Below are 13,252 nucleotides of genomic sequence, written 5' to 3'. Positions count from 1 at the left end.
GACTTTAGACATCCTCTTGGGGGCCCTCGAGGTGCTGAATGAGGAGTCGGAGCCATTGGGATTACGGATTTCTTGGGTCAAAACGAAGATCCGTGCTTTCGGTGACATCTTAGATGCTGCTGTCCTGTCTGTGTCTGTTTGTGGTGAGGATGTTGAGGTCGTGGAGAGATTCACTTACCTTGGCAGTGATATTCATGTCTCTGCTGGATGTAAGTCAGAGGTCAATAGACGTCTCGGTCGGGCCTGGGGAGTCATGGATTCACTGGATCATGGGTTGTGGCGCTGCCGGTACCTGTGCGCGAGGACGAAAGTCCGAGTCTTCAGGTCCTTGGTACTTCCAGTCTTGCTCTATGGGTGCGAGACTTGGACTCTGACCAAGGATCTGAGACGGAGACTTAATTCCTTTGGTACCAGGTCTCTTCAGAGAATCCTTGGCTATTGCTGGTCGGATTTTGTGTCCAACGAGCGGTTGCTGAGAGAGACTCGGATGAGATTTGTTACCTGCATAGTCCGTGAGCATCAGTTGCGGCTGTATGGACATGTGGCTCGTTTTCCTGACGCTGATCCTGCTCACCAGATTATCTCAGCGAGGGAGTCTCATGAGTGGAGGAGGCCAGTGGGCCGAACACGTGCCTCATGGTTGCAGCAGGTTGACCATCATCTCAAGGAGATGGGGATGGGCCTGGCATCTGCCTGGGGGATGGCCAGACGGAGGCCCCTGGAGTACCGGCGGAAAGTGGACACAGCGACGCGCTGTTCTGGCACATGCTCCCATACCTGACCTGACCTGATCCTCAATGTTTTTACTGATTTGCAAGAGGAATTTCTCAGGCCTTCAGTGTAAAATGTTGTAGCCAATGAAAAACTGTGAGGAGAACACAAGAGCTTATATGGAAATTTGATGTTCACAAATCAAAATAGCAATACAAAACGGCAATCTGGCTTTTCAAGAAAAAAAAGAAAAAAGGATTTTGTTGTTTTATTTCCAATAAGGATGTGGTATTTCCATATTGAAAAGGAACTTAATCAAATAGAACTCTCACATTTGCGTGGACATTTAAAAGAGCACAAAATATAACAATCTCACCAAACTACTGCCACTGTTCCACATTATCTTCTTGGTATCAATCCTCAATCCACTTCCCTGATCCTCTGAGGAATCGAAAGATCCAACGACTTTGATGTAAAAATTATTTGTATTGTCTGTTTGCCAGTTGACAAGTTCATAAATAGCTGGTGGATCTCCATTTTCATCGAAGGAAATCGTTTCTCCTACATTGTTGATGTAACGCACCCTCCACAGATAATACAAGAGCTTCAAACCAAAGGGAAAACAAATAATGAAAAATGTTAGTGATAATACAAAACACCAAAACAAATCCACATTTTGTTTCTTTATTTTTTCTGTAAAAGACATACACATATTGAGGAGCAATGTCATGAAGGGTATGAAGTGATCGTCGGGCAAACTTGGACACAATAAGCAAATGAATAGCGAAGAGGATATATACGAGTAAATACACACACACACACACACACACACACACACACACACACACACACACACACACACACACACACACACACACACACACACACACACACACACAAACAAACACCACAAACTGCAAGTAAGAGAGTTGGATGAGGACGGGATTAATGGGATGATAACATTTATGGTAAGGATGAGGGATGGCTCGACATGGCTGGTCAACTCAAAAATGAAGCCTTGGAGGAAAGAGTGGATTCCAGCGCATCTGGCAGGTCAAGTGAATCAGGAGAGCATGCGCCAGAGCAGCTCGCCACTGCATACACTTTCGCTGGTACTCCAGGGGCCTCTGTCTCGCCATCCCCCAGGAAGAAGCCTGGGCCATCCCCATCTTCTTGAGATGCTGATCAACCTGCTGCAACCAAGAGGCACATAGTTGGCCTATTGGCCTTCTCCACTCATGAGGCTCCCTCGCTGAGAGGATCTGGTGAGCAGGATCAGCGTCAGGAAAATGAGCCACATGTCCATACAGTGGCAGCTGACGCTCAAGGACTATGCAGGTGACATTTGAGTCTCTCTCAGCATTCACTGATTGGACACAAAGTCTGACCAGCGATAGCCAAGGATTCTCCAAAGAGAACTGGTTCCAAAGGAATTAAATCTCAGATCCCTGGATAGAGTCCAAGTCTCACATCCATAGAGCAAGACTGGAAGCACAAAGGACATGAAGACTTTGTCTTTCGTCCTCCCGCCCAGGCACCAACAGCATGACACCACCTGATCCAGTGAATCCATTATTCCACAAGCCCGACACAGACGTATGTTCACCTCTAGCTCACAGCCAGCATAGATGAATATCACTGCCAAGGCAAGTGAATCTCTCCACGACCTCAACATCCTCACCACAAACAGACACAGACAGGACAGCAGCATCCAAGATGTCATTGGAAGCCTGGATCTTAGTTTTGACCCAGGAAACCCTTAATCCCAGTGGCTCCGACTCCTCATTCAGGACCTTGAGGGCTCCCAAAAGGATATCTGGGATCTCCGCAAGGATGACTACATCATCTGTGATATCAACGTCAAAGATATTGACATTCACAAATGGTGCACTGCTGCTTGATGCTCCGATATCCTCCCAATAATCCAGTCCATACAAGTGCTGAAAAGTGTGGGGGCCAACGTACACCCCTGACAAACTCCAGTAACAACTGGAAATATGTCAGAGATGGTACAACACATCTCACAGCACTCTCAGTGGCTAGCTGGCCTTCACTTCGCAATACTCTGACAAGAGCCCACCTTCCTCTGCTCAAACTGCAGTACACAAAGGGATGGGCTTGAATGAATGCAATGCGCAAATTCCACTGTAAGCCGGAGGAGATTCTCTTGACCACAGGTGATGCTCTACCTCCTCACCGATTCTTCGCATATAAGCCTCCTATCCACCCTTAGTGCACACACAGTTTTACGCCTCAGCTCCCTGAACAACTCAGCTCTGCCATTCAGCCTGGCCCTGTGACTCTGGGAAATGTAATTTAGTGTCCTTTGAGTGACAAAATTCTTCTTCGCCCTCCAGTAAGTTCCAAGACATCTACCAGCAACATCACGGACAGTGGTTTTGATGGCTCTCTACAATTCTTCAGGATCCCCAAAGCACCCAGACCCCCCCAAATCTCCACTCACCCTGTTCGCAAACTCCTCAGCTGCCATCTCATCCTTGAGCTTGCCAACATCCAGCCGAGGCTGGGATGGTACCATTCTCCTGGATTTAAGGTGCAACTTAAGAGTTGCTGCAGCAAACCGGTGGTGAGTATTGAGGAATCGAGCACTCCGGTGGACCCTGCAGTTCTGGGTCATCCTCCAGCGACCATCAATGAGCAAACGGTCAATATCCTTTGCCACACTGCCAGAGTTGGAATCATCATGGATGTCATAATTCATTGTGTGAATATGGACTCATAATAGATTACCAAGCTGCCTCCTCTGCTTTAGACCACTTCGACTTTATTGGGCTCTTTTTGCATACTTGAGAGATGAGACCCTTTTGACCCCTTAGACCTGAACTAATATTGGAACATACCCATTTCACTTTCAGACCATCACAAACCTTTATGGTGTACACCACGCAAACATCTATTGTCTTTTTGCATCCGCACCAATCCCCTCTCTTTCCAGGCTGCCAGTTTTTCCTTCCACAACTGTGATTGTGAGTTTTTGGCTGTATTCATCTTGTTCACCCCTTGTGCCCCCATTGCCCTCATTCTTCCCTATCTCCCTTATATCTTCAAGTCTACCTCGATTTGTCCATCAAACCAGCTGCTTGTGTGCCAGCCCTGCCCCCACTCTCTTTTTCTTGTTAGGTCTGTTCAATTACATCAACATCCCTTCTGTGTTCTCGCTCATCCACAAGCCTTAACACTGCACACAAAAAACTGCTATTTCTATCTGGGAATGGTACTTGAAATTGAGGGGAGGGTCGGGGGTGGTGGCAGATACAGTTACTGCCAAGGTGGAGATCATTCCTGATGATGATGACAAACGACCACATTGAAATTAACGTGCTTCACGCAAGGAGTTTTACCTGCCAGGGCTGAAACTTGACACCATCAGCACAGGTTCCATTGGAAAAGGGTCCCTGCCCATGAACACACAATAGTAGGTCACGTAAAGCATTTGCGGAGGCATACACAGCCATGTAGGTGTTGTAAGTCACTCTCAACTGTGAAACGTCAGTGAATGTTGTATCCACGGAATTGAGTTGTTCGAACCCGGAACAAGGCTGTTGCTCTTCATTGTCCTCGGTCCACGTGCAGTTGAAAACAATACTCCACAAATCAATGATGAAAACATTCAGTGGTTGATTGCTCCTTTTGTCATCCGTTGTTAAGTTAATTATTTGTGTCCAATATAATTTGTTGTCATCATTCTCAGATTTTTCAAAAATCAATTTCCTTTGCAATTTTTTATCCAATGATGTTTCTTTTTTTGTAAACATGTAGCTATCACACACATCAATGTGCTGAACATGTTCTTTAAAATCATAATCTCTTTTATTTATTTTGTCTTTACTTTCCCTGTGTGTGTAGATTGTAACATTTCTACAACTTCTGGAATGCGTCATTGCAATTTGTTTTGTTAACCTGTAAATGTCATTCATGCTTAAGTCTGTTCGTTCAATGACATTCATATATTTCTGTAAAGTTCCTGTGACAAATTCAGTGACTGAAGATTTATCAGTGTCATCAGGTTTCAAATTCTTCAGGAAATTCTCCAAGCCAGGAATTTTTGCTTTACGCAGTGCAAATCCAATTGCACCTTTGAACATGTGTGCATACCTTTGCACAGCAAACATTGAGGAAGAAACCCATGCTTCACTCGCTATCCAAGTCCTCTTTGAGATGTTACGTAAAAAAAGTTCATCTACAAAAGGTCTGAAACTCGGAACTCCTGTAAAAGCTACAATCACCATTGCCTTCGTTGACTCCAACATTTCTCCTGAAGTGCAAAAACTTTATATAAGCTTACTGTTAATGCATTTGATAAATATATATGATAGAAGAAAATGACATTCAAAATCATGAATAGTTTGATGAAAAGGTTTGAAAAATAAGAAATTAATCTAAAGTTATTAATGTAAAATATTACCAAGTAATCTAATCTGGTTAACTTCATGTTCTTTGGGAATTATCCTCCGAAAAGCGATGCACAGGCCACTTGGTTCTGCCTCCAATAAAAACTGTGATATTCCTTCCCGACCATAATCATCATCAACTTCTATAGTTCCTACAAAGAGCCATCCAAAGTAGTTCACGAGTCGAGCTATTGCTGTGGCCTGGAATGCATCACTCGGTATTGTTCTCAGAAAGGATGGATATTCCTTCTTATTGCTCAGGCATTTGCAGGATGATGTATAGCTGATCTACAGCCAAAGGATTATAAGCAATGAGTGAAAATATATGTAATCAAGTGATCACACAAATAACTACAATGCTATTCAGTAGAGCACATACCTCTATCAGGCTGAACAGTTTACATTTTGTATCTAATTGATTAAAAAATATTTCACTTTATATCACCTAAATATTTAATTTTATATCACCTAAATATTTCCCTTTATTCCACATAAATATTTCACTTCATATCACATTAATATATCACATTACATCACATAAATATATGACTTTTATTCCACATAAATACTTTTCCTTATGCCACATAAATATTTATCTTTCTTTCACTGAAGTGTTTCACTTTTACTCACCTAAATATTTCACTTTATATCACATAAATATTTTATTTTATGTCACAAATATTTAACTTTACATCACATACATATTTCATTTTTTAGCACATAAATATTTCATTTTATATCACCTAATATTTAATTTTACTTCACCTAAATATTTCACTTTATATCACATAGATATTTTTCATTATTTTTCTTAAATATTTCACTTTATATCACCTAAACATTTCACTTCATATCACCTGAATATTTCACTTCAGATCACATTAATATTTCACTTTATGTCACCGAAACATTTCATTTTATATGACCTTATTTAGATTTTATATGAATATAAATATTTCACTTTATACTACATGAAAATTTAACTTTATGCCACATAAATATTTCTATTTCTATGACCTAAATATTTCACTTTATATCACCTCAATATTTCACTTTTAATCATCTAAATATTTCACTTTATCTCACCTCAATATTTAAATTTATATCACAAAATTATTACATTATTTGTCAGAAATATTTCACCTTTTATCAATTAAATATTTCACATTATATCGCCTAAATATTTTACTTAATACCACAGAAATATTTCACTTTATATCGCTTCTCCAGCCATTCAAAATAATACAAAATGTACTCACTTGCGGTGTTTGATAAAGGCTTAAAAATCGAGAAACGATGCTTGAATACCCTGATAGAGCTTCTCCAATAACAACCTGGGGTGAGCAGGAATCTCCAAGAGTGTCCTGCCTTCTTTTGCCAATGAATGATAGAATTGCATTCACGAGTCTGTCTGTACTTAAGCACGTGTCATACATGACATATCCAAGTGTGGTGTTTGGGATCAGTGTGGAATTATTTATTTCATTAATTGCAAACACCATAGCCATAAACCAGCGGAAACGCCTTTCACTGAACCTGTGGTAAATAGATTTCAAATAAAATGTAAACATGTCATTCCATTTGTGAATTATATCATTGCAGTGCAATGTCATAATTTATGTGAATTTTAGAAGAAACTCAGTGCCTACCCGTCGCTTCATGGTTGGACCAATTAGTCATATTGTTTGCCAAATTTACCCGTGCATAGACTGATTTAACCCTCTCTCCCCCTCCCGCCCACATTGCCTCGTCCTCATGGCCCGCTCCCTCCCTTTGTCCCCAAATTCGTCCTGATGTCCCTTCCTGTTAGAAATATCTGATACACAATGGCAGACTTTGACAGGGAGACAATTTTGACAATGGCAGAGAGAGAGAGAGAGAGAGAGAGAGAGAGAGAGAGAGAGAGAGAGAGAGAGAGAGAGAGAGAGAGAGAGAGAGAGAGAGAGAGAGAGAGAGAGAGAGAGAGAGAGAGACTGAGAGAGAGAGACTGAGAGTGAGAGACTGAGAGTGAGAGACTGAGAGTGAGAGACTGAGAGTGAGAGACTGAGAGTGAGAGACTGAGAGTGAGAGACTGAGAGTGAGAGACTGAGAGTGAGAGACTGAGAGTGAGAGACTGAGAGTGAGAGACTGAGAGTGAGAGACTGAGAGTGAGAGACTGAGAGAGAGAGAGAGAGAGAGAGAGAGAGAGAGAGAGAGAGAGAGAGAGAGAGAGAGAGAGAGAGAGAGAGAGAGAGAGAGAGAGAGAGAGAGAGAGAGAGAGAGAGAGAGAGAGAGAGAGAGAGAGAGAGTGAGAGAGTGAGAGAGAGAGAGAGAGAGAGAGAGAGAGAGAGAGAGAGAGAGAGAGAGAGAGAGAGAGAGAGAGAGAGAGAGAGAGAGAGAGAGAGAGAGAGAGAGAGAGAGAGAGACTTTTATTACAAAAAATACAAAAAGCAAAACATGTATATGTATATACTTTTAACATACAACTTAAATAATGTCAAAGAAAGTAGAAACAATGAGCTTCAAATCAAAATCAATGTTTTCAATTTGTTGTCTTGAATCTCACCAAAAACACAAACACACCAAGCATCAATTAATTTTTGAAGATTTCTGGTGTCTTTGGAAAAGGTAAACTCAAGCTGCAATCTTGCTGAGACCATTGCATTGAAAGACAACATGATATTGTAAAACTGTACATTTGCCAGCTCGTTTATTGGTAGGGAAACAGCAAGTTTTGCAGTCACTATTAGGAAGTTAAGCTGTTTAGATACAGGATCTTGTTTAGTAGCAAAACCAAAGATTTAAGTTCTCAAAGAGAAAGTAATATTCATTTTATGTACAAAATAATTAAACCAATGAAACAAAGGAAATAATCAGACATAGTCTATAAATGCATGAAACAAGTCTTGATTGACTCCAAAAAGGACGCCAAACAGATAAAGGAGAAAAATGTCCAATGAATGTGTTGGCGGGAACAATCCAGTGGGCCAACGCCACTGGAAATCACCTGTTCTTTTTGATATGGGTTCACTGTACATGGCTTCCCAAATAGGTTTGGAGGGGGGTCCTTCAGGCAGCAATCCTTTCCATCAGGTATCCCTGTTTAGTAAGTCGTTCCCATGTCACGATTTACCAGTGCGGAGAGGCAAAATAAACAAATCAGAAAAAGTGTTCGAGGTTTGTTTAAATAACTATTTTGAAAAATGTGAATTAATGTTATGTTGGTTTGTTGCATTACATGTTCTGTTTGTTGTTCCTTTACACGTTCAGTTAGTTGCAAGATTCCTGGAAGTGGGTTTTATAATGACATGGGTTTTATGATCCCTGGTTGAGTCGTTGAAGAGAAAATAGTTTGAAATAATAGCAAGGACCTGCAGAACCTCCGTGGTAAACACACTGCTTGAGAGAATGCCATGTAGTTATTTGGGAGTGTATATAAACAACACTGCCGACTCGATCGCCGAGGCCTATACGTATTGTGATCTTCAAGAGGCCCATTAAGACTATTGGCTCCATCCCTTGTATATTTGATTATCATCTTTAGAGTCAGTTTTGTCGTTTTACACTGAAGAAAAACTTATGGTGAGTGCATGGCGATTGTGAATATGTCAGCTCTGAAGATGTCTTTGGATTCACACAGCACCAAAATGGCATCTGTAGAATTTTTCCGGTTGAAATTTTGGGTGGAGTCAGGCCAGATGTCCAACCAATGGGTGGAATAGAATGTTACATGCAGATGGATGAAAAAGCATATTGCAAAATAGATTATCTTCTGTTGTGTTTGCTTATTGTATAATTTTACAACGAAATAGGCTTCAACAAGTAAAAAAGACATAAAATGTCATAGCAACTGTTTTAGTAATTTTGCTGCTAAAAGCTAACGGGCCACCATGTTTGTGTACAACCAAAATGGCCACCAGTCTACCTGTTGGCCATCTTTGATGAAATCACAAGATGAAGTGAGGGGCATGTGTATGCCTTCATGTTCTGTGCTTGTGCCACGTTTGAACAAAATTGGTCCATTGCTGTATGTAAAATGGTTGGGGATATATTTAAGCAACAAAATAGCCACCACTCGGCCATATTGGATCTGATCTTGAAAAAAAATGATGTGCTTATGCAAGCCATCATTCCATATCTCTGTGCCAAGTCGAAACAACATCGGTGGATGCATGTCTGAGAAATGGTTGAGGAAGTGCTCGACACTGTTTTTTTTCCAACTGAAATGGCCGTCAGTCAGCCATCTTGGATCTGATGTCAAAAAAAAATGATGTACTTCTGCATACCATCATATGTTTTTGTTCCAAATGCGAATATAATCGCTGTATGCATGACCGAGATATGGATGTGGATGCATGCACGCACATGAACAAAATTGAGAACAAATATATAAGCCCCCATTTCAGACTAAGTCCAAAAGGGGGAAAATAACATGAAATGAGGAGGAGGTTGAATGAAGGAAAGAAAATGAGGCAGGAGGTTGTGTGGGTCTACCCAAAATACATGTTTCATTTAACAATTTGGAAGTTGAGAAAGGGAGTCCACCTGGAGTAGTTGGTAATTATTGTGATAAATAGCAGGTAAAGAAGAGGTAGACAGGTATAATCACCTCTGGTGTTGTGAGTAAAGAGAAGATGAAGATTCGTAGAACAGCTCGAGCCAAAAAGGATTATTTTTGCACAACAAAAAAATTACATTGATGAGGGTGACCAAGGAACAAGGACCACACATTACGATTAACAAGTGCAGTAACATATCAATCAAAGTAGAGTCCAAACTATGTTATGCTTTTAATGCACCTGGATGATTATAAATCATACTTACTTGACACAAGCACTCAATTGCGGATTCTCCCGAAGAGAAAGTCCCTCTGTCTGTGTACTCGTCAATGGGAAAAGAGCACCAATCATGACATCTCCAGGTAAAAGTACTCTGCGTAGAACTTTCTCTTCACTTGCGTAGCACAAATCTGTGTCTGAATGACAAAACTCCGACAGATATAACGGCGATGGTAATGTTGCCAAAAACACAATGAAATAGGGAAGGGAAACATGAGCTGCAAGCAATTTGATATTGGTGGATCTCTCCATGTTTCACAAGCTTTTCCTGGAGTGAAACAACCCAGGAAGATTCTCTACAGCTGATGCATTAAATACATTGGATTTGATCACATGGTGAGTGAATCTGAACCCCCAAATTAATATAAAAAACCCGAAAGACCAAATTATATATTTTCTAAATTCTCCTCTCTCAAACGTGTTATCATTAACAAAGGTAATTAAAAACGCTAACATCATGCCAATTAATCTCAACGTAATGTTTTAATGATGCCCTTGATGTTTAAATACAAACAGTTTAACAAACAGATGTTTATTATCGTTACAAACATAAATTCCTACAATTGTGTGGATTTAGATGAAACCTGAGTTTCATGTCGAAAACGAAAATGTCGAAAAACAAAATAGATTGTTTTTGCGTCAAAATACATTGTTTGCGTTTTTGCGTTGGACAACTAAGTCGATTGCGCATCATCGTAAACCCCCAGACTTCCCACCTAAATTAACGTTAAAAGATGGCAAAAAGTTCCACCAGGAATGACGCATTGTCAAATTTTAATTTAATTTTTTTTCCCGTTTTGACCCATGTGACCAAGCTGTTAGTCTTAGATCCTGAGGCTGTTATTTCATGAGTGTTCTTTTAAGATAGCCCTTCCATTTTGTCTAGTGGATTTGTGGGACAAAATTCATTCCGAGGGCTTTAAGGCAAGTCTTAATTTCTATCCTTTATCTATTTTATTTACTTTGGTGCACACACGATCTTCTCTTCACGCATGCATGCTCACATAGTAAGAAGAGACTTTGTTTGCATATGCTGCCAACACCTCATTCAAACATTCACCATACTCGAACCACAATGCTACAAAATTATTACAACCATCACAAAACCATTATAAAAATCCCTACATCAATTCAGCTCACTTCCCTCACCATAGCCGCAACAACGCTTCAACCACTTCACGCAACTGCTACGAATGCCGCAAACACTCTCATCACCACAAACGCCAAACACTGTCCTTTGAAGATATGGGGAACAATGGACACCACATACCTTGACAGTTGCTTGTGCTTGGAACATTCTGGCATGTAGCTCAAGGTGCAAGTATGCGCTCAAATCCGTTCAACATCACATGGGTAGCTCTCTCAGCTCGGTTGCAGCCCCCATTTGGTGTCCAACACATGTTCATGCCTGGATAGCATCAACAAATACTCTCTCCCCATGTTAATCTCAGAGATGAGTCGTGTGGTGAGGAGCAGAGCGAATGAGGTAATTTCCAGCGTCCAGTCCTCACAGGGGAGGGGCTAATAATTTGGAAAGTATCTGTGCACCAATGGTGGTGCTGAGAAATGCCTACCAACACTCATTATCAGAATTTGAGCTCCTCCCTCATCAGATATCTATAAAATACTCTGTGAAGGAGTTGTAGTAGTTCTTGGCTCTTGGTTCGTAGGTCTAGAGAGAGAGAGAGAGAGAGAGACTTTTAAAACTCTTCTATTCATAAAGGTAAGCAATTCACACAAGTCATACAAATAATATTGAAATCACTAAAATTCCAAACATTTGCAACCCAACAACCCCAAAGAGAAAAAAGAACCCCATCTTTGACACTGTAATAAGAATTTCAATGCATCTTGTGCCTGGTGTTGGCTTTATGGTTTTGTTGGTGGGCTTGGGATCTGAGGATCCTGAGTTCAAATCCCACGAGGCTGTTGAATTAATACCAGGTGGAGTGGACTATGCCTGTCATCCTTCTGAGGTTGGCAAAATGAGTGCCAGCATACTGCTGCACTGTGTTGGAGTGGTGACCTGTCCAGGATTGTGTCCAATAGCCAAGGAGACTGCTGAGGCAGCACCAACGCTCTGCACAGAGTATGGTCCCAATGGATGGTGGATGGAATACACCATTATCAACTTTACAAAAACCTCCCTTTTCACACCATTTTTGTGCAAACGTTTGCAAATCAACTTTCATTTGACAAAAAGAGAATTCCTTATGTTGCCTTGCCATGACAAGAACCACAAAGACTACGACGACATCACATAAAATATCAGCATTTGGAAGAAGCTTTGCTTTTATTGTTTTGTAGATTGCCAATTTTGCTGTAGAAATCAGGTAATTAAGAAGAGCAGTCTCTGAGCTCTTGTTTTTAACCTAGTGGAATTCCCCAAAAAAAAAAAAACGCATGGAGAAAGAAAAGTTCATCCGATGTAACAGCAGTGATAATAACTCAGAGACGTGTCTTGCTCAATCTACATATGCATGAAAAATGTCTTCAGAGAGTATACAAAAAGGACGTGCCTCTGTATTCGTGTCGGTAAATCGATGTAGTATTACATTGGAAGGCAACACAATATGATTGAGTCTCCAGGCAATATCACCAGTCCTTTTAAAAATTGGTGAAATATACATCGCGGACCATTGTGGATGGGAGGGAAGCTCTGAAAGCAGTTTTTCTTTCCATCAATCCCCAAATGAAGCAGGCCGTAAGAAGGGAAATCGAATTGAAAGGCACAAACGGTACAGTATATTTTTGTCTTTACTAGAGAGGAACGATGAGGATAGCAAAATACATATTGTGGAGTTATCAGTTGGCAAGTTATAGCTAACACATATCTGTGGTTGTCTGGTGATCACCAGGCATGCAGGACATCTTTGTAGAAGTCAGGGAGCGACAGGATATCAACATGATGCAGTCCAATGAAAAAGAGTTCAGCCTTGAAGCCCAGCATAACGGCTTGTTTCAATTTGAGGCTTTTAGTGGATTTCCAGGGCAATGCCTCCAGAAATATAAAACGACGAGCAGTAGAGATACAGACTTGGCCATCACCCGAAAAAGAATGTACACAAGTCCATGACCCCCTTCCCCCAGTGGAAGGCAAATAGTCTCTGGCTGAAGCCAATGCTTTCCATCCCAGAAGATGTCAAGCAAACATGTTTGGATCAATGACACCAATGTTACACGTGGCTGCAAAACAATCATTTTATACAATAGCAGAGGGGCAGGTCAGGTCAGGTATGGGAGCATGTGCCAGAACAGCACGTCGCTGCGTATACTTTCCGCCGGTATTCCAGGGGCCGCTGTCTGGCCATC

At 41.0% G+C, this 13,252-nt stretch overlaps 1 protein-coding gene and 1 pseudogene across 1 annotated transcript in view; both read right to left on the bottom strand.

Annotated features, from left to right (window-relative positions):
• Nucleotides 1–10,227, bottom strand: part of LOC147035768 (extracellular calcium-sensing receptor-like) — a 100,314-nt gene extending 90,087 nt beyond the window's left edge. The window contains exons 1-5 of the mRNA XM_085869402.1: nt 9,927–10,227; nt 6,383–6,659; nt 5,138–5,411; nt 4,074–4,987; nt 1,088–1,315 (exon numbers count right to left, since the gene is read on the bottom strand). Coding sequence (XP_085725528.1) covers nt 1,088–1,315; nt 4,074–4,987; nt 5,138–5,411; nt 6,383–6,659; nt 9,927–10,192 — 1,959 coding nt within the window. The 5' untranslated portion in view covers nt 10,193–10,227. The remainder of the gene's footprint in view (nt 1–1,087; nt 1,316–4,073; nt 4,988–5,137; nt 5,412–6,382; nt 6,660–9,926) is intronic.
• A 2,564-nt stretch (nt 10,228–12,791) lies between these two features.
• The window catches only part of LOC147035767 (uncharacterized), a 30,912-nt pseudogene continuing 30,451 nt past the window's right edge, over nt 12,792–13,252 (bottom strand).

Source organism: Eptatretus burgeri, chromosome 1, assembly GCF_056783735.1.
Source record: "Eptatretus burgeri isolate ZD-2024b chromosome 1, Ebu_testis_v1, whole genome shotgun sequence".
Classification (NCBI taxonomy): Eukaryota; Metazoa; Chordata; class Myxini; order Myxiniformes; family Myxinidae; genus Eptatretus; species Eptatretus burgeri.
This window is presented reverse-complemented; position numbering and strand designations above follow the sequence as displayed.